This window comes from Eupeodes corollae, chromosome 1 (genome assembly GCF_945859685.1).
Source record: "Eupeodes corollae chromosome 1, idEupCoro1.1, whole genome shotgun sequence".
Lineage (NCBI taxonomy): Eukaryota > Metazoa > Arthropoda > Insecta > Diptera > Syrphidae > Eupeodes > Eupeodes corollae.
Genome location: NC_079147.1, coordinates 285,542,202 through 285,563,952, shown reverse-complemented (window position 1 = coordinate 285,563,952; position 21,751 = coordinate 285,542,202). Strand labels below are relative to the sequence as shown.

The window sequence follows — 21,751 nt, the reverse complement described above, 5'->3', positions numbered from 1 at the left end:
TTATTTTTGATTTTGCCTTTTTGTATTTTTAATATTAGATTTTGGGTATTTTTTAACGTTTTCCGTTAAATATGTTTGCTAAGATGTTGATCGAAATATTTAAATTAGTTCATCAGTAAAATTATAGTAATATTAAAGCAAAGGCGCTAACATTTATTCTTTAGATATTTTAATGTTGAAGGGCGTTTAATTGTTTTGTCATTTATCAGTAGATATTTTTAATCTGTAGGCGTTTTGCATAATTTGTACCCACTGACTATTAACACAGGTACACAGATGCTCTTCAAAGATTTCTATGTATTCAAATCAAGAATCCATTTAAGGCGTACTCGTTCGCTTTGTTTGAGTGTAAGATTTGATCATTCCGATGGTTAGGAACATGTTTCCCATTTATACTTTGGTAGACGTTGACGAAATTTCAAGGTTGTTTCCCGCCTGTGCCAAATAAAAAAATGAAATATTAAATATGTGTAACATTATGCACAACCCTAATGTTTCGAGGGCTTAAATTAGGTTACGCATTGTGAAGTTAATTCAGCGTGTTGCCCTACAAAACTGTTATTTAGACAAAACTTTTGGTGAGGAACGAATTTTGTTTCTAATATAATTTTTAATTCTCTTGCGAACTTTTCAAAGACTACATTTTTCTTTAATTAACATTCATTACAGTCAATTTAATTGTATATTTTCTCTTCTACCAACAAATTACTTTAATCCATTTTCAATTTCATAATTAGACGATCCATTATTTTAGAAACAAGTCAAAAAATTTTGTACCAGAAATGTGGCTATGATAGATTTATAAGACTCATTTTATATAAAATATTTTGTTTATAGTCAGGATGGAATTTTTAAAAATATACTATCTTAAGTAGAAAACAATCAATTTCGAGAAAGTCCAAACAGATTTGATTGATATTTTAAAAGTAAAAATCAGTAAGGCCGGAAAAAAGTCCAAATAACTCGTTTAACTTCTTATCCACACGTATTTAAAGAGGGTAAAAGCTGGGGGTTGAGGCAAGTATGATATATTTTGGAATATTTATTCTGGTAAGTTATTGTATACAATTTTTTAAGTTTTCTTCTTATAAAAATTAAAATCAAGACGATATAGTACAAAAACAAAATTTAATAAAAGTTAAAGTTATTTTTATGGAGTATTTTCTTCGTTTAAAATAATATCGGATGTTCAAATATTTGACATGTACGCTGAACTACTACAGTCGATCAAATATTCACAATACGGCAGATCCTGGAAAAACCAAACAACATCAAAACGACACCCACTGTCTTTTTATCGATTTGAAGGCCGCATATGGCATGACTGGGACGAGCTGTATAGAGCAATGTCTAGTTTTGGCATCCCTGCTAAGCTCGTCCGTTTGTGCAGGATGACCATGGAGGATTCACACTGCTCCATAAAGGTTGAAAACAACTTAACATAACCTTCCGTTGTCAAAGAAGGTTTTGGACAAGGTGATGTGTTGTCATGCGGTTTTTTAACATCGTACTTGAAAGAATAGTGGAGAGCTCTCACGTCAACACTAGAGGATTATGTTTTAAAAGTCTGTCCAATTACTAGCATATGCTGATGACATTGACATAATCGGAAGAACTCAGCGTGATGTCAATTAGGCTTTTGTACGCATTGGGGCAGGGGCGGCAAAAACAGGTTTAACGGTTAATAAAGGCAAAACAAAGTACATTCTGTCGTCAAGAAAATACTTACAAAGTTCTTCATGTCTCAATTTAGCCTTTCGGGTACGGTTTAAAAAAGTAATTGGTGTGACATTACATAAAGATCTATGCTTTAATCCTCGTTAAACAAATTGGAACTGAGCAGCAGAGGCAGAGTCCAATAAAATTGAATAGTCAATTTATCGTAAATTCAACCAAAAATCTTAGCGAAACTGTTTTAAAAAGTTTTTTACACCATTATTTGGTGTTTTTGATCTTTGTATCTTTTAAAAATTTATCGCATTTTGATAAAAAAAAGTCATTCCCTTTAAGTTTATTAAATTTTTTGATTGAAATAACAGTTTTCGCTTTACATGGCATATAAAACAAGATGATCTTCTCTATGGAAGCTTTAAAAACAGAATTTCTACTAAAAACAATTTCGGCATTTTTATTGTTGTAGAATATAAAAGGAGAACAAGTAGAAGTAAAATCATAATAAATACATCCAGTTATTTTGTTTTGACTTATGTGATTGTTAGTTTTGGTTTAATCAAATTTTGCAATAAATGTACTTAAAAAATTAAAAATTATTGGATTATTTGTCAAGTAAGACTTCCGCCTAACTTGGTAAATGCTGCGGTTTTCGATGGGATTTAGGTCAAGCAATTGCGCTAACCACTTACTTACTTAAGCTGGCGCTAGAGTCCTGTGTGAACTAGGGCCTTACCCAAAAGTTTCTCCATTTAGCTCGGTCCCTAGATAGATGTCTCCAGTTTCGCGCTCCAAATTGGTTGAGGTCACTTTCCACTTGTGCGCGCCACCTGATCAGCGGTCTTCCTCTACTGCGCTGTCCTGTGGGTGTGGGTTCGAAGATTTTCCGGGCCAGAGCATTGGTTTCCATGCGCTCTGCCTGACCCAGCCATCTTAGTCTTTGGACTTTTAAACTTCTGGCTTGTTGTTTTCTACGTTTACAGAGGAGCCTAGGTAGACGAAGTCCTTGACTACCTCAAAGTTACGTCTGTCGATGGTGACGTTTTGAACAAAACGTCAATGTTGTATTTCCTTTCATGACGACAGCATGTACTTTGTTTTGCCCTCATTAAACGTTAAACCCATTTTTGCCGCCTCTGACTCAATACTCACAAGAGCCCCATTGACTTCACGCTAAGTTCTTCCGGTTATGTCAATGTCATCAGCATATGCTAGTAATTGGACCGACTTTTGAAAGATAGTGCCTCTAGTGTTGACGTAAGAGCTCTGCACTATTCTTTCAAGAACGATGCTAAAAAAATCACATGACAGCGCATCACCTTGTCTAAAACTTTTTTTGACATCGAAATGTTCTGTTAAGTTGTTTCCAACTTTTATGGAGCAGCGTGAATCCTCCATGGTCATCCTGCACAAATGGACGAGTTTGGCAGGAATGCAAAAACTAGACATGGCGCTTTACAGCTCGTCCCTGTAGATGCTGTTATATGCGGCCTTGAAATCAATGAAAAGATGGTGGGTGCCGATTTGGTGTTCTTGGGTTTTTCCCGAATCTGCCGTAATGTGAATATTTGATCGACTGTGGACTTTTCTGGTCTAAAACCATACTGGTAAGGACCTATCACGTTGTTCACGGTGGGCTTAAGACGTTCACACATTACGGCAGAGAAGATTTTGTCGGCGATGTTAAGCAGACTGATACCTCTATAGTTGGTGCAGCTTAGAGGGCCTCCTTTTTCAGAATTGGGCAGAAAACACTGGGCTTCCATTCATCGGGCATGCTTTCTTTTGACCAAATTGTACAGATAAGTTGGTGCTTGCTCCTAACCAACTTATCTCCAGCTGCTTTAAAGAGCTCGGCATTTAAGCCATTAGTGCCTGTTGTTTGGCTGCATTTGTCTACCGACCTTCCTCATCAAACCAGGGGTTCCTTGTTGGTGGCTGGTGTTGGCGCCAGAGAACTTCGAGAAAGGCTACTTGTTTTGCCTTGGGTCTTGAAACCCGAAGTGCTACCTTGGCTACAAAGAGGTAGTGGTCCGAGTCGATGTTAGCTCTTTGGAACGTTCGGACATTCATGATGCTCGAAGCGTGTCTGGCGTCGATTGCAATATGGTTAATCTGGTTGACGGTAAATTGATCTGGAGGATTCCAAGTTCCTTTGCGAAAGTTGAGGTGTAGAAAACGCGTGCTGGCTACCATGACGTTTCGCCCCGCAGCAAAATATATGAGCCTGAATCCGTTGTCGGTAGTGTTGTCGTGCAGGCTGTTCTTTCCTATTATTCCACCAAAGATGTATTCCCTTCCTAGCTTGGCATTAAAATAGCCCAGGACGATTTTAATGTTGTAGCTAGGACACTGCTCATATGTTTTGTCTAAGAGCTTGAAGAACATATCTTTGGTGTTCTCATCTTTCTCTTCTGTGGGACCGTGCGCGCATATCAGGCTAATGTTGCCGAATTTAGCCTTGATGCATATGGTCATGAGGCGCTCATTGATGCACCTATAGCTTAAGAATTCTTGCCTAAGTGTGGCTCCAGTGACGAAGCCGCATCCATCGTATTTCCTGGATGGCGGTGATGTCTGCTTTATAGCAGTCTACTGCCTACGCTAATTCTTCGGCCGCACCTGGTCTGTTAAGGGACCTAACATTCCACGTGCATATCCGAAGTTCGTTGTCCTTAATTCGCTTGCGTTGGTTGTTAACAGTAAATCCGTCCGTATCCGAGGCTTGTTGGTGCTTCGCAACTATGAAGCTTTTACGTGGCCAGGAAGTCACTTTAACGGCACAACCCCCAACCTGGATGGCCAGATCCTAAATATAACTCCAAGGATGGGGAGCCGGATAAAACCGCTCCTTATAGGCCTGTGGGCTCCGAATAAGTCGAAGAATCCCTATAAGGTGTTCACTATGTAGTTCAACCTTACTGGGACTGTAGACGCCACCGTTTATTCCATCTCGGGAATTCCTCCGCTGCAGTCTGGATAAGGAGAGGTGCCCAATCTCCAAACTAAACTAAACTAAACTAAACTAAAACTAAACCTGTGGACGCTTGTGTCCTCTTGAATGAACATTTGAACATTAGGAGGAATACATTACCATTAATTTTATCAGGAAGTTTATAACTTTTGTACAACTTTCTTCAGGATAAATTAGAATTAGACCAAATTGGGGCTACCGGCTCAGTGGACAATTAAACAACATGTGTAACAAAACGCAAGGTCTGCAAAAAAAATTGCCGCTGCTGTTCGTGAAAGTGTGTAGCAGAATCCGATTAAATGAATTCCGCGTTGCTCACAAGAACTTGGTTTGTAGAAAACCAAAAAGTGGTAAATTTTGCGTCGTGATTTAGACCTGCATCCGTACAAAGTTCAATTGACTCCGACATTGAATCAAACGACCAACTTCGGAGTAGTTCCAATTTATTTTATTTTTGGTGTAGATTTCGGGCTGGAAGCGATATAGGTCTCTACTTCTTCGAAAATGAAGCTGGCCATGCTATAAGTCGATGATCACCAACTTCTTGTGGCTTCAAGTGTATGATGTGGACACCGAAGACATATGATTTCAACAGGATGACGCTACGTGCCACACAGCTAAAGACACAAACGTTATTCTGCGTGAGCGGTTTCTCGCCGAGGCGACCGCGACGTGAATTGGCCACCATTATCGTGTGTTTTGACTCCTTTATACTTTTTCTTGCGGGGATTTCTTTCGAAGTTCTATGTGAATAAGTCACAAGTTACCGCGGCACTCAAAGACAACATAATTGATGCTATCTGCCGAATTCAGCTTAATTTATGCTCCAAGGTCATCTAAAACTCGACCATAATTGATAGGGCTCTCAAATAAATATAAAATCTTATTTATATCTTAAAATATTTATATTGTTTACCAGCGTTATTAAAGTTTTCATTACTTTGCTCATAATTAAAACAATGATTTGCGTACTCCCAAAAGGAATATTCTTTTTTTTTTCAAAAATAAAAAAAACTATCTTATTATTTCAATAAATATTTTATTTCGTTTTTATTTAAATTATTATTATTATTATTATTTTTGTAAATTAGAAAATAAAAATGTTTAACATTCATAAATGTGTAATTTCCATTATTATCAAAAATGTACTCATATGTATTTCTTTTGAGGTACCTCAAAGCTTAAAAATTAAATAAATAAATAAATTATTAAAAAAAAATTTAATTATGTTTTCAAAACATATAATATTATGTTGCTTTACGTAAAATGTTTACACTTTCATATTTTTCTTTGCTTTGCAATTAACTAGATAAATTATTTCAGAAAAAAAGGCACTTAAATCACATTTAATGTTTTTCATTTTTATAAAATAAAAATTATACACATAAAATTATAGTATATATATATTTTTCCATTTTTCTTATATTGTTATTTATTATATTAATTGATTAAAAATATTCATAATATATGAAAGTATGAAAGTTTGATTATTATTATAATTATTTAAAAATAAAATAAAAACAAAAATTAAATTCCCAACACAAAATATGTAAAATCATAAAAATAATCAAAAAATAAATTACCAACACCCATATTGTTTTTTTTCCATAAATATATAAATATTAATTATTTTATAAATAGTTGTTTCTTGTATAACTTTTTTTTGTTGTTTTCGTAAGGAAAAAAGGAAACAAAAATATGTAAATATTTAAAAATTTTATTTCAATAACGAATAAATTTTTCTAATAAATAAATCGTGCGTTCGTCGATCGTACTGTTTTTTCCAAAAGGGGTTTATTGGAAAAAATCATAGTTTTGAGTTCAAAATAAATAAAACATATAAAATTAACGTACATATTTTTGTTCGTGTTTCAGTTGGTGTTGTTTGTTTTGTTTGTTAAATAAATAAATAAATATTTTTGTTTTCTCCTACTGAATTCTTCCAATGAAGCCCATTGGGCTCATGTTAACTCTCAATTGAAAATAATTGATTTTAAAATGAGTTTCTCTTTCAATGTAAAACATTTACGAATAATATATTTCTTAAGTTTCCTTTTTCGTTTTGTAATTATTTTGTATCTTTGCGCGTACCTTTTGACTTCAAAGTAGCCCAGTGTACCGCTTTCAAAGACACACATATAAGATTTATTAATCCCCAAGAAAAAATTGGAGATTAATGCTTAAATGACTAATAAATTTATGTTCATAGAACGTATATTCTATATATCATAGATATATGTTATCTTAATGGAAGAACTACCGGCCGACCTTGCCGGTGTACGGAGCTTGCACCTTGCACAATAATCTCCTCCGACGAGATCGGTTACGGCTAGTTCAACCTTTCTAGTTTTTATATGTGTAAAGTAAAAGAACGCTTGAATAAAATAATATTAAGCAAAATAAAATAAATACGTAAATATATAATATTAAGTATGATTTCATGCATTTCCCGGTTGGGCGCCATTCACGTTTGGCAATTTTTTCTCAATACGAAAAAATTACCAAAAGGATTTTTTTAAAAACGCTCCAGTCAATGCGTCTTAGGTGGATTGTATGTGTTTCAATTTCATTTCAATTTGATTTTTTGTTTTGTTTTGTGATGATTTTTGTAGAAGCACTTCTTTTGATATTTTCCCAATTTTTAAAAATTGAAAGAAAATACCAAAGAGTACCCTTTAAGTTACCTCCTTAGATTAAAACTTATTTTTAAATAAAGAAATGCGCGCGCATTCATTCATTCAAAATAATTAAATATTTAAAAAAAGCATTCACACCAAAATTATATGTGTAAGTTGTCATATAAATATATAAATAAATAAATTATTGTTGTTGCTTTTGTTTTGATTTGATTGGTTGCTTTTTGTTGTTGTTGAAGTTTCATAAATATATAAATAAATAAATATTTAAGTGCCAGTTCTGTCAAAATGTTTGACATATTTGTGAGTTCTGTCAAATTACAAACAATATGGATGACAGAACTGATAGACAAGTCGTTGTGAACGTTCTGTTTTCTTCATGATTCCCTTTTTATAATATTGCCTAATTGAACGTGAAAGTTTATCGTAGTTCATGGCTGGTCGATTCTTACGACGACCCCAAAGCTTTGCTACACGTACCGAGTCTTCGATTTTGAAAACACCCTTGCTGCGATCTATCCAACGGATTGCTGTACCATTGACATGTGGAGTGGCTAGCAATTCTTTAAGGAATTGCCAAAGATGTATGTGCGAACCACCTGTGCGTCCAGTTGGAGTTTTAGTTGTTGTGGTGGCGGCGGCGGGAGAAGGTGTTGATGCTGATGCGACACTGCTGTTATTAGTGACCGTTGATGCCATAGCCGGGGAGTTAGTCACTGTGCCAGGGGGAAGAGTTTCTTCTTCGTCATCTGTAAATTGAACAACAAAAGAGAAGAACACATTTAAAATTAATAAGTTTTTAATGGATTTTAAGTACTCTTAAGATAGATTAATAAACAAGACATTACTTAAAGCTGTTTTAACTTGGGCAAATTACCATTGCGTTGTTTTAATCTTTTCAATAAACTTGCTTTTTTCTATGAGTTCTTACAGCATTATGTGTACATTTTGAATAACTCACATTTTTAAGCAAAGGACCAAACCAATCAACTCAAATTCATATCCCGCTGAATGCATTCATTCGTTTTAAATATAAGGTTTGTTTGAATTTACTCAAGGTAAACGCGAAGTTTTTTCGACAACCCCTAGAGTTTTAAAAATGGGATTTCTTGTTTTCAAGAAAACACAAACTAACTTCCAATTGTTTTTTTGACATCAAACAAATGTTAAAATAAGTATGAAAAGTTAAAATCCCTTGTTAAGTTTCTAAAATGTATTTAAACTGTAATTGTTTGTGTTTCCATCTGTTTTTTATATCTATTTGGAAAATAAAGAATAATTCAACAAAATTTTAGAGGATTTCAGAGATCAACGAACAGACCTAATAAGGATTGACAGCAAATATGTTTGAATTTGACACGTTTGACATTTCTCTTAATTCACGTGTTTGATGTTAAAACTGAAGTTTACATTGTTTGACGTTACTACAAAGTCATGTGTTTGACGTTTATAAACGAACAAGATATTATTTATCGCTTAGTTTACAAGCAGTAAAAAGAGTTTGAATTGAATCGGGTTTAGATTTTCAACGAAGGCTTTATAAATCAAATTGAGATCTCGAATTGTAGTTGAATTAAAATGACATTTGGCAACATAATTGGCGTTTTTTTTTTTTTGAGTTCAGAGCAGAGCTCGAATTGTGTTTTTTGAACACAATCAATTTGATATTTGAAAGCCGGGAAATTAAAAACATCATCGTCAAAACACAAAAATGGCGGAAGAGGCTGTTCGCTCTAGTGCAGAAGGTAAGATAATTTAGAATAAACTAATTGCATATAACAAATTTATTTTAGGCGTCAAATGGACTAACGCTATGGCTGTTTTTTTTTTTTAACAAATATTTACGTTTGACAGTCTGGCATTTGACATTTCAAATCATGACAGTTAAGTGCTCAAGTTGTTTCATAATTAAATCAGAGAGTTCTGAACATACTCTGCTCACAACTCTACTCTACTCTGTTCGCGCAGACTCTGCTCAGTGCTCAAATCTGAACTAAAAAAGAAAAACGCCTAATGCTAGATTTAAGAAACAATTATTTTTTAGAAGGAACATTCAAATCGTAGGGCAAAGCTTTGGCTTCATTGATCAAACTAACTCTTGGACACAGATTTTGTGTAGTTACTTTTGACCGAATTTCGCTCTGTTGGTGCAATCAAGTCGAGTAAATTTTATTTCAACTCAGTGCAGGTTAACAAAGAATCAAAGCTACCTTCAAGCTTTAACACTACGTGTACACGTAGCAAACGTATTTAGGTTTGCAATTGACAGTTGTTTATAGATCATAGTTTCTTGAGAACCGTTAAAACATTTGGGAATCTATTTACCATATGTCAAGTTCAAAACATTGATAGGTGTCACTTTGAAACATATGTTTCAGAAGGTGTTTACAAACGGTGTCATTTTCCTTGTCAGTTATTATAAAGCACCACATTTAAAGCTGCTGGAAGCACATGCATATTGATAAGGGCGATAAACTGCTATGCTAAGAATATGTTCTTGTTTCAACAAACAAATAAATCATACATCAAATCACACTTATATACTGAAATAGAAGGTTAATATTTGAATATCAACAGTGTGCCAATAAAAATAATTTAAAATAGGCTTTTTTGTTTTCACAAAGACAAGAAATATATAATTTCAACTGGGATTTCCTTTAAATCCACATCCCAACCTTCCTCAATCACAAGTAATAAAAACAAACATTTAGATAAATTCTTCATTTCAAAATACAAACACTAAAAATCTATAAATTAACTAGCACCTAGAATTCTAAGAAAATGATCACATTGCAATTTATTTTTATCAACTTACATCAGAAAATAGAACTTTGTTTACACTAATAAAATATTAAAACAGCGTCAGCGTCTCTCTGTCATTCAGAAAACTCACCACAATTTACGTGTGATGAGTTTTTAATGAATGAATATATGATTTTTGTGTACTTAGTAATTATTGTAAGAACGTCATTTGTTTCAGTTTATTGTGCATCATTTATTTTCTATTAATTAGCTTATGACGTTCACGTTAGAAAATAAAAGAAAAAAAGAACTAAAACTTACCATCACTGACATCCATATCCATACTTTGAATACACTCAGAATTCCAAATGTCTGTGACGACAGATGGCGTTGCTGTAGTTGTTGGGTTTGATAATGCAGTTGCATTTGTTGCTGCATTCACTACTGTACCAACAGTATTGTTGTTTGGATTTGCTGTGTTGAAATTATTTGAGAAATTATCACTGCAGGCTAATTTCCAAATTTCCAACTGTGCATGAATTGTACTTCCAGCCTTAAAAATAGAATAATAAAACAAACAAATTAAGGTTATTATATTTTTTAAATTTAATGAGCTTTATAACTTCATATTTTAAAATAAATTAAGATACTGTATTCATATATAATTTATTCCAAGATTATGATGATGTTGATGTTGTGAGTGAGGAAGAAAAATAGAAAAACAACAAAAGGCGATATTTATCGTAAAATTAATTGCTTTGAATTCTCACGATTTTTACTACAATAATCAGAATTTTCCGCACAGACTGTGAAAAACCACAAAAGCGCAGCAGGGAAGTCGCTATCTATTAAAAAAAAAAAACAAAAAATACAACAACATTTTTAATAAATAGAAAAAAATATAAATTGTAATCAGGTTGCTAGTGGAGCGTTGTCACGAAGTTGTTGAACAATATTCTAACTAACGCTGCATGCTTTACTCTTGCGCACATGCATGACTAGGTTGTCCTTAATAAATTCTAAAAGATTGCTTAAGAATATTATTTATTTAGTTATTGTCTTGTATTTGTGCACAAAAGCAACGAAACAACTTTAGCATGGTGGACACGTTAATGAATTGTCATCACATTAACTGACATGACAGTTGGTGGTGGGTTTGTGTTTTATTTGAAACCAGACTTTCATAATAGAAATAATGATAATTTTGTATGGTGTTGGAGTAATAACACGACAAAATATGATTGCAAAAGGCTAGACATAAGTTTTTCGGTTGGAGTTGCATAATCTATACGAGATTATAATTTACACAATATTTTTGTATTTTTTAAAGATTTTGAAATCGGCTAAGTTAGAATTTGTTTGACTGCAATTAATTTTTAAAATTCAGTAAAAACTTTTTTCTATTCAAACCGAGAAAAAAGGAAAACTATTGTGTTTTTAAACTGAAACATATGAAAAACAAAAGAGCTGAGGTTAAAGATCATTGTTAGTGTAACATATATATGAAGTTACGGGAAATGATTGTTCTTAAATAATGTTATTGATTATTATTAAAGACCGTCCTAAGCTACAATTTTTAAATCGAAATATGTTCTATTTTTCATCACAAGGCAGTTTTGTTTTTCGCTTTGTTTGACACCTCTTGACAGGGTGATGTTTTGTGCCTAGTTCTGTTTGTTTAATGGGTGATGCAATTGAAAATATAATGCTCGTCACGTTGGGCATATGTTAAGAGGCACGTATTCAATGGAGACCGTTTGATAAGCTATAATACCTCTAGACTATGCGGATGATATCTGTCTTCCAACGAATAGACTTATACTGACTTGAAACAAATGTGTCAATCAGTGCAAGTTAATGGAGAGTTATATTCATATATGTTAGCAATTGAAAAGTACTTTGAAATGGATGGAGGATATTGATAGTAAAAGAAATAAAATGCCGTTTGGAAGCATTGGACTATAGCTTAGAAGACCTGTCACAATAATTTAATCCAGATATGTGTCAACAAAATTGGTCCTTCAAAATATGTTCCTGATGGAAGTTAAAGTACAGCTAAAATATTCAACAAATTTACCAGCTGCCATGATAGTTCAATAATAATTTCATAATAGGTTTTAAACTACAAAAAATAATGTCTGAGATCATGTAGTAGCGTGCTTATGGTAACCAAATTTAATGTAAAAGGGTTTTTTGAGCTCTTATATGCCTACTAGCAATGCCCTCCAAAAATGGTAGTTTATGGAAGCTTTTGAAGATGAACTGTTGCCACGATTAGAATTACTATTGGAGTTGGTGATATTTTCCTGTTATTTTCAAACTATGATGCGATTTTCTTAGGTTTTGAATCACTAACTTGTTTCACAAAAATACAAGTTGTAACCACAAATTTATACTTATAATATGAGTCTACAAATTTGTGATCCAAGTTTTTGTTTCACTATTTACAAGTTCTTATTTCAAAAACTTCTGAAGAAGGTGGACAAAATTTTTGTTGTAGTCTAATACTTGTACGACTAAAACTAAAATTTAACTGCCTTAGAACTAATGGAGATGATACTGAGCTAATAATAATTCAAACTATAAAACAAAATTGCAAGTACTTTTCATGACTGCTGAGTGTTGGAAGGTTTATTAAAGCGAGACTTTGAAAATAAGGGGGAAGTGTATGTTCATGTGACCATGGAAGAAAACGAAGTAAAAAACACATAAATCTTCTCTGAATTGCTTCAAATCTTGTTATAATAACGGAGTAGTAAGGTGACCAAACAACACAACTATATTCCAAAGAGAATCCGAGGATCCTATTAGCTTTCTATTACCTTTCTTATCTATGAAGTTTAAGAGATCATTAAAAGTGATCAAGAATAAAACCTTAATTAGAAAACACAGAAACTTTACTTAAATGCTGTGTATCATGCGTATACTTAAAATTAAAGGGTTTACATTTACAACATTCAAAACGAGAAGATTCTTATTGCACCATTCCTAAATATTAACAAATGTTTTTGCAAAATTAAACAGTAAGAAGTTGATTTTATACTTTTGAAAAGCTTAATGTCATCAGCATAAATGAGGACAAAGGAAATTTTATGATCGAAAACAAGTTATTTATAAATAAAATAAATAAAATTGGACCTAAATGGCTTCCCTTAGGGACGCCAGAATTCACAACAAATCGACTCGAATGCACATTACGAAATACAACACTAAAAATTCAAATTTTAAGAATGAGATCCAATTTAAGAAGTTGTTGTTAAAAAATTGATTGTTTAGTTTTAAAATGAATGTATTGTAGCACAACTTGTCAAAAGCTTTAATAAAATAAGTAAATGCACAATCGATTTGTCAAAACAAAAGGACGTCAAATTAAATAAATTAGTAACTGCAGATCTCTTTTTCATAAAACCATGCTGGCTATCACAAATAATTGAAGTACGATTAAAGGAAAGTAAATTACATACAATATACAATAGACTCGAACAGTTTTGGTATCCTAGATAATTTAACTTTATGTCTATAGTTGATTGCTTCATTTTGAGGACCATTCTTTTGCACAGGTATAATGAATGAAACTTTTCAGATATTAAGATCAAATAACGCATATGATAAATAAGCAACACGTTATTTTAAGTTGGAGGATGGTACACCATTAAAAAATTCATCCAATATTATGATACTCTGCACAACAGTATCCTTTTTTATTTCAAAATTAGTTAAACATTTATTTCAGAAAAAGAGGAGTAAGAATTGTTGTCATCGTTTGTATCATGTTTTTTGATAACCTTTGAATTGAATTGAATTGAATTTAAGACAAGTGATATTCAATAATTGTATTGTAATATTTTTGAACTTTGTGCTGAAATGATAGACACAAATTTTTTCTAGAAAGGCTTTACATCAACCCTAGAGCATCTAGGAAGCTCAAGGGATATAATCTATTACCTCAACATGGAGCTAGAGAATGTCTGAAAGTTTTGGAAAATTTAATAATTGTTTTAAGATTGTTTTGAACTTATATAAGTTAAGTGACAGAAAATGAATGTTAAGTCAATATTTCTTATAATTAAACTAATGCTTTGTAAATAGGTTCCTGCTACTACTTGTTTCAATGATTTAAGCATTATTAAATTAAATTTAATAAATGTGCTAAAAGTTCAAGAGTATATTAGCTTTGTCCTTTTAATTTCGTGAACCAAAAAATTAAACACTTTTATTTAAGTTCTCTTTAATCTTAGTCCTTTTAAGCTAAATTTTTCAGCATTAAGTTAACCCAGAGTTATAAACCAACTTTTTCATTTGGCAGCGTTTAAAAGCTTTAAGTTGTTTCTTCTCTTAAATATGAATTATCAAATGAAAGCAGTTATAAAATCAATAACTAAAGCCATATTTACTTTTGGGGACACTGTAGTGCCATTATAAAACCTTTTTAGCTGTAAAGAATGTTTTTTTCCTGGTGTATCAAAAACTTTGTAAAGAAAAAATTATGTTTGAATGACGAAACAAAATGACGCTAAAATGAGCATTAAAAATGGACAAACTAAAGAACAAGAAGTTCTTTTAATTAAAACTAACATTTTGAAATATTATCAAGTAATATGTGATTAAATCGCAGCTAGGATTAATATTTATGATAAAAAGTTATCTATGTTACGTTTCTTGTACCCAGAAGTTATAAAATTGAGAAATTAATTAAATTATTTATTTCTTATTCCGAAAAATAATAAGTTATAAGCTACCATTACTGATTTTTAGAGTATTTTTTTAACTTAAAATATAGAACAATTTTGGTTCAAAATAGGAAACCACTAAAATGAATGTATGAATCCAAATCTATACAAATTTGATTGGCAAAAATATTGCCTTTACATCAGAGCAAGTGCGTGTTCTGAGCGAATATTTTTCAAGCTTACACTTATGAAAAAGAAACTTACAAATGCTTTCAGCTTTAAATGTTTTTAGAGGCAAAGATTTGGAGTTAGAGGTAGAAGCATGGGTTCCTTTAATGTTCTTATACAGAATTATGTATGGAGAACAAACATCAAAGTAAAAATGTCATATCAAAAACGAAGACTTTTAAAAACAGTTTTCTAAACAATTCTAGTTGTTAATCGCTTATGTAACCTCAATTTATACAGTATACTTTTGTACTTAATTGTAATAATAAAAGCTTTAATAGTTAACCTGCGTTTTAATTGACATTTCTATGGGACATTTTTATGAAAATTTTCAGAGGTAACACTGACTTAAGCTATCTAATTTTCATGGGTTTCATTTCTCAAATTAAGATTTTCTACATAAATAAAAAGTTTTTAAAAATTAAAAAAAAAATTGAATTAATTTGAACTCCCTCCACCTCTTTGCCCTAATTCTAAATTGACAAACAAAATACTTATGCAAACAACAATGAAAACATCAACAAAAATCTGATTATATAATCGATGCGAAACAAGTTACTCTGCGTCTTTTTAGGCCTCATATCACTCTTATTTATATATTTATGCAGCATATTTTTATTTGTTAACAAAACAAAATAAAAACATGAAATTCTATTTATTAATTGGTCAATCATTTGGTGATGCATACAAATTATGGCCTGCTTTTTTGTTCGATCTTCTTTTATTGTAAATACAATATATTATTATAGACATGTATATTATTTATATTTTGTATCTATTATCAATTTTATTTCATCATTTTACGAGAATTTTAATAAAACACAACAAAGAAGAAAAAAAAACAAAAATTACTATAGGTATAGCCATGGCCACAGCCAATAAATGTTATCGAACGTGATTTGAAGCTCGAGCGCATGCCAGTTGTTCATAAGTCTTTTGTCTTTTGTGTATTTTCTTTTATTCTATAGACACCATCTACCAACTAACCAACCAACCAACCGACCTCCCGCCCGAACGACCGGTATAAGGTTGATAAAGTTTAAGGAATGTGAAGGTTGGGAACGCAAAATATACATAAAGTAATGTAATATCACAACCAACTACAACAACAACAATAACAACAATATCGTGGAAGCCTTTAAAGAAAAGAAACGGCATTGCAAGGTGAAAGTGACTTTTCAGTCACCACAACAACAAAAATCAAAACACGAAGAAAAAAAATTACCACAACCATCATCTTCATCAACGACTTTATACCAAACCATCATCGCTAAGCGCAAAGGCAAAGGCAAACATCGCATGTCCATCGCCGTGCCACCGCGCCGCCATCGTTCGTTGCTCGGTTTGGTTGCGTTAAAAAAAAAACTTAAAAAACATATCACCGAAACCTACTTTCTTCCCCACGAGAGCGAGACACAATCAACAGAGAGTCAACCGCACAGTCAATTTCTTAAAAACAAAAATTACAAAATAACGATTTTTCTCGAAAATAGAAAAAAGAACTAAACTTTTGGTTTTTCTTTCCCATTTCGCATCATCATCATCATCATGATCTTCTTCATCAGCATATTGATACTCGACTCAGTCGAGCTCAGCCTCTGACGTCACTACCTTGAGCTCACTTAACATCTCACTATTTCCACTCTGTTTCTTTTTGTTTCTATTTTTTTTTTATTTTTTTTTTTGAAAAAGAAATACAACAAAAAACACTCACCTCAGGTGCTCTGCGTACGAATTCTTCTTCGGTGAGTAATGACAAGGTCGTACCATCTTCGGGAAACTTTAGTTCCAAATCAATGATTGGCGGCAATTTGAATTGATCAGCAGTGGATCGTAGCCATGCGTGTACTTGGGGTGGAGTCCATTTTTGTGGATCTAAAATAAATAAAAAAAAAAAACAAAACAAGATTTTAGATAAATTGTATTAACTTCAACTTCGACTCAAAAAGTTTGATTTGGATAAAAAATATGGAATCAAAGAATAATGAGTATTTTTTGTTGGCTGTCGTACCTGGTGGTCCCAGGTGCCGCAAATAGAATTTGTTTATTCTTGGAAACATTTTTAAAAATATACAAATTGAGTGGATGTATATTTAAAGATAGTTAATTATTAATTAGAACCACACGACGACGCAAGGTACGAGATATGTTAACATTTTTGGTCAACATGGTTTTCTTTGGGCTTAAACAATAATCTTAAGATTTTTTACAGGGACTTGACAAAAAGACTACATGAAATTTACAATAAAAAGGCATCATCTGTAATTAATTGATTTGTAAATTAAAAAATTTACAAGCAGGGCTTTTGATTATTGGCAGTATTTGGGAGAAGAGATTTAAAACGAAAGACTTGAGAAGCGAACTCGAATTTAAGAAAATTTATCAAAATAAAGGTAATGACAAAGGTATACGATTTAATGAAGTACTATTGACCTAGATGTGTAGGTTTTAGATGTGATTGATGATGAATTCTTTTTCTACTACATCATCATGTGATTTTGGGAGATATATATTGTTTATGGAAAATACCTTACTTAAAATCTGGTGTGAACTAAAATTGAAGTCTTGGAAAAACGCAGACGTTCAATGAGAAAAATACAAAATTATATGACTAACTTTAGAATGATTTATACAATTTTGTGCTAACGATAAAGAAATATAAATTTAGATTCTGAAAAATTAAATTGTTTTTATGGGAATAATAATTGAAAAAAAAAATTTATATTCCATCACACTTGCTATGAGTAAAGATTTTAGAATATAATAAAACAAATTATTAACCTTTTCTATGATAGAACTATAAAAAAATATTACTCTGGACTTTCCGTAAAACATATAATTATAGTTGGACGATAGACGATAAACACACTATAAGTGTATAAAATTCAATTGTTCATATTCTTAAAGTGACGTAGATACTCGTAAGTAAATTTATATTGATGGTGTTTTATTTTTTTATTGTTTAATTTTTCTTTTTATGTTGTTTTTGATTTACAGACCACCTGTTTTTTTGTGTGTGTGCATAGAGTATAATATATTCTTAACTTATTAAGAGTTGTAAGCCTTGAAATATTTTTTTGATGTGATTTATTTATTATATTATTATGTTGAGAGCAATTATAAAGATAAATGTTACTTGATACAAAATAACTTAAAAATGACTTCCAGCACTTGAGTATTTTAATGCCTAAGGAGCATTAATTATTAAATATTATTGAAAGTTGATTTTTACATGAATAAACATAAAATATATGAGTAATATCAAAAAATGTACTGTACGATTATTGTTGAAGAAATTCGTTGTTTTAAAAGTGGATCAAAAGTGCTGAGATGTTATAAAAATTGAATAAGAGAATTGTATACAAAACAAAAATTAAGTTGATACTACTGAGTTTATGTCAAAACTTAAAAAATAGTTTGCATACAATTTTGAAAGAATATTTATATAACAACGAATGGTATACACAAAAATTCTCCTATTAAAATTTTTTAAAATTGTGATATAAAAGTGGATATTAAAGAAATCTTATTGAAGACTTCAATCTATTACGAATTGTAAATAAGTGTTATATAGGCATTTAATATTTGTGTTTGTTTTGAAATAAAAGTTTCAAAGCACACACAAATTTACAAAACCCTTGATTTTCAAAATAAACTATTTCTAAGTTTGATTTATTTTCGCTCAAATTGATCAACTGAGAAATAGTTATATTACTGGAAAGGCGAGGTTTTAATTGAAATTGTCTAAGAACTCGTAATTTGAAAGGATTGTAAACAGTTAAATTTTGTACATATTCATGGGCTCTACGAGAATAAGAACCATTTTAAATTTCTAAAATAATTATTTTCTCCTTATTATTCAAGCTCTTTTTAAGGTGCTTTGATTTTGTACACACAAATACTTTTGTCTGTCGTGCGTGTGTACGTACGTTCGTACGTCTGTATGTCATTCGACTTCAAATAAATTTTGTTATACATATATTAAGGCAGAAAGATGCAGAAGGAGCTCTCAAGAAAATTGCGTGGGCGGTTTTTTTTTTACCACAGCAGTTTAAAAAAAAGGTGAACATTTTGGGTAACCCTAAATATCTTACGAACCAAAAACGCTAGAGCCTTGAATTAAATTGTATATAATATATTGTAACCTGATACCAAACAAATATGTTTTTTTGAAAAAATATTTTTTTCGAAAATTTTACGAATACAAAATGATTTTATCTCCAAAACAATTTTATACAACGAAAAATAACGTTTTAAACATCTGGTAAAATTTTGAGAAAAATCGAATTGACAGTTTTTTTTATAAAAATAAAAACCTCAAAAAAACAATACTCAAAGTTGGTAAAAATGGAATTTCGACTCAAATATCTATTCAAAACTCTCATATATTGGCTTTAAACTACTTTTATCTTTTAAAAAATATTGTTGTCAACATTCAGTAAAATTTTGAGAAAAATCGAATTGACAGTTTTTTTACAAAAAATAGAAACTTAAAAGAAAATTTAACAAAAGTTGGTAAACATTGATTTTCGACTCAAACATCTTTTTAAAAATTAAAGATTATGGCTTCCAACTAATTTAAGCTTCTAAAAAATATTGTTTTCAACATTCCGAAACATTTTGAAAAAAATGGAATTGACAGTTTTTTTTACAAGAAATAAGAACTTAAAAGAAAATTTAACAAAAGTTGTTAAAAGTTGATTTTCGACTCAAATATCTTTTCAAAACTTTGGGATATTGGCTTTTAACTACTTTTATCTTTTAAGAAATATTGTTGTCAAGATTCAGTAAAATTTTGAGAAAAATCGAAAAATTTACTTTCGACTCAAAAAGCTTTTCAAAAAAATGAAAATATTGTCTTCAAACTTTTTATTTTACAGAAAATATTGTTTTTGATATTCGGTTGTTTTTTTCAAAAATCCAACAGTTCGTTTTTGCATACAAAAATAAAATCTGAAGGAAATAGTACGCAAATTTGCTAAAAATTGATGTTCGCTTCTTGATAACTCTTAAATTAATTTCATTCATCCAATTTGTAAAAATTTAAGAAATGCTACTAAAATTGGTAAACATTTGTTTTCGACTAAAAATTAATTAAAAAAAAATAAATTTTCAAACTTCAAACAAAGTCATCAGTGTGGGTCGCATCCCAGCCTTTTTTTAAATTTACTTTATTTAAATTAATTTTATTGTACCTTAATGTTTCTTATAGTTTTGTTTTACTTAGATTTATTTGATTTTATTGTATTTAATTTTTTTTCTTTTGTTTTTATTTAAATTAAATTTAATGTAATTTTATACTAGTGTTCATAATTTTAGAGTAATAGAAAAAATGATTGTGTGATCTTTAAACCAAAAATAAATATGCGTTTGGTCTAAAGTCAAGATTCTGATGTCTGATTGGCGCTGGTAGATTTTGGCACCCTGGGGCGGCCAATTTGTTTTAGTTGAATCTGTCAAATATTTTTTTAATATTCAGTTGTTTATGTAAAATCATCATGGAATTTACACGATTAAACAGCACGTTTAAATGACAAAACTGTATTATAAAAACAAGTTTTTGTTAAAGTAATCGTTGTGTGCATTGCGTCCATTGTACGTGGTGGTGACGTGGTGGCCCTTCACAATCAACTCTTCAACGTTTGGTGGCCAAATTTGAGACGACCGGTTCTGTAAACCTTCAGCCAACACCCGACCCGTACGTTCAAAATACGCAAGATTGGTCGAGAACATTGCAGCATTCCGTGAAAGTGTAGAGCAGAACCCGTGGCAGTCTATTCCTCGCCGTGCACAAGAACTTGGCCTTTCGCAGGCTTCAATTTGTGGAATTTTGCTTCGGGACTTGGGCCTACACCAGTAGAAGATCCAACTGACCCAGGAGCTTAAAGTTCATGACCCAAGACAACGCCGTTTGTTCGCTGACTGGGCTTGAATCGTTTGAAAGAGGACCCCAATTTGGCCAAAAAATCATCTTGATGAACCTAGACGACATGTGGTTTCTGCAGGACGGCGCTACGTGCCACGCAGCAAACGCCACGACATCTACACACAATATCTACCCGCCCTTACTGAAAAACCCTTTATATGTAGTAGTAAAAAAAATTAAGCGTGATTTAAAATACAAACGTGTTAAAATAATACTTTTTTAACGGTTCTTGTTGTCCTTAACTAGAATTTTTTGTTTTGAAAAGCCTCAATTACGCGAAATCTGGTGCTGATTACAAATCAGTACTATCCATACAACATTTTGTAAACATTTATTTTTAACACTCTTTATATAGTTTTCTAAAACATTTCAAAAACTTATTCAAAAATCTGATTCAGAATCAGAAAAAAAAATTAACTTTTGTAGCAATCAAGCTTTTTGTCAAAAACAGTTCAAGCATTTCAGTATTATGTAGAATATATTTCAAAAAATGCATGAAATATTGAAATAATTTACTTGAATATTGAAGAAAGAATCATAGATTAAAAAAAAAAAACATCACCAAGCAAGTTTAATTAAAAAAAAAATTGTTCATAAATTTACATTGCCGTAATCTAAGATTGTATTACCAAAATTAATAGCTGATATCCCAAAAACTGGACTTATGTCACCAAAAATCTAATAAATGGTATAACCTAATTGCTGGTTAACAAACTTTGTTGACTATGTGTAGGCTAGTCTTATCATTTTCTAATAAATTTTATAAAGACTGCCGTTTATACACGCAGCGTACATTTTTTTAAAAGAATTTAGGCATGTAGGTACCTCTAGGTCCTAAAGACAACTTACATTTTTTTAAAACAAAATTCGTATTGATTGACATTAACAAAAGGAATTACTCTGT

The 21,751-nt window shown here is 31.3% G+C and overlaps 1 protein-coding gene across 3 annotated transcripts in view; it reads right to left on the bottom strand.

The window, feature by feature from the left end:
* Nucleotides 1–5,676: 5,676 nt before the first annotated feature.
* Nucleotides 5,677–21,751, bottom strand: part of LOC129938899 (DNA-binding protein D-ETS-4) — a 75,225-nt gene continuing 59,150 nt past the window's right edge. For all 3 annotated transcript variants that reach the window (XM_056046721.1, XM_056046722.1, XM_056046723.1), the window contains exons 3-5: nucleotides 16,636–16,796; nucleotides 10,345–10,576; nucleotides 5,677–8,030 (exon numbers count right to left, since the gene is read on the bottom strand). In XM_056046721.1, the coding sequence (XP_055902696.1) occupies nucleotides 7,600–8,030; nucleotides 10,345–10,576; nucleotides 16,636–16,796 (824 nt within the window). In that variant the 3' untranslated portion in view covers nucleotides 5,677–7,599. The remainder of the gene's footprint in view (nucleotides 8,031–10,344; nucleotides 10,577–16,635; nucleotides 16,797–21,751) is intronic.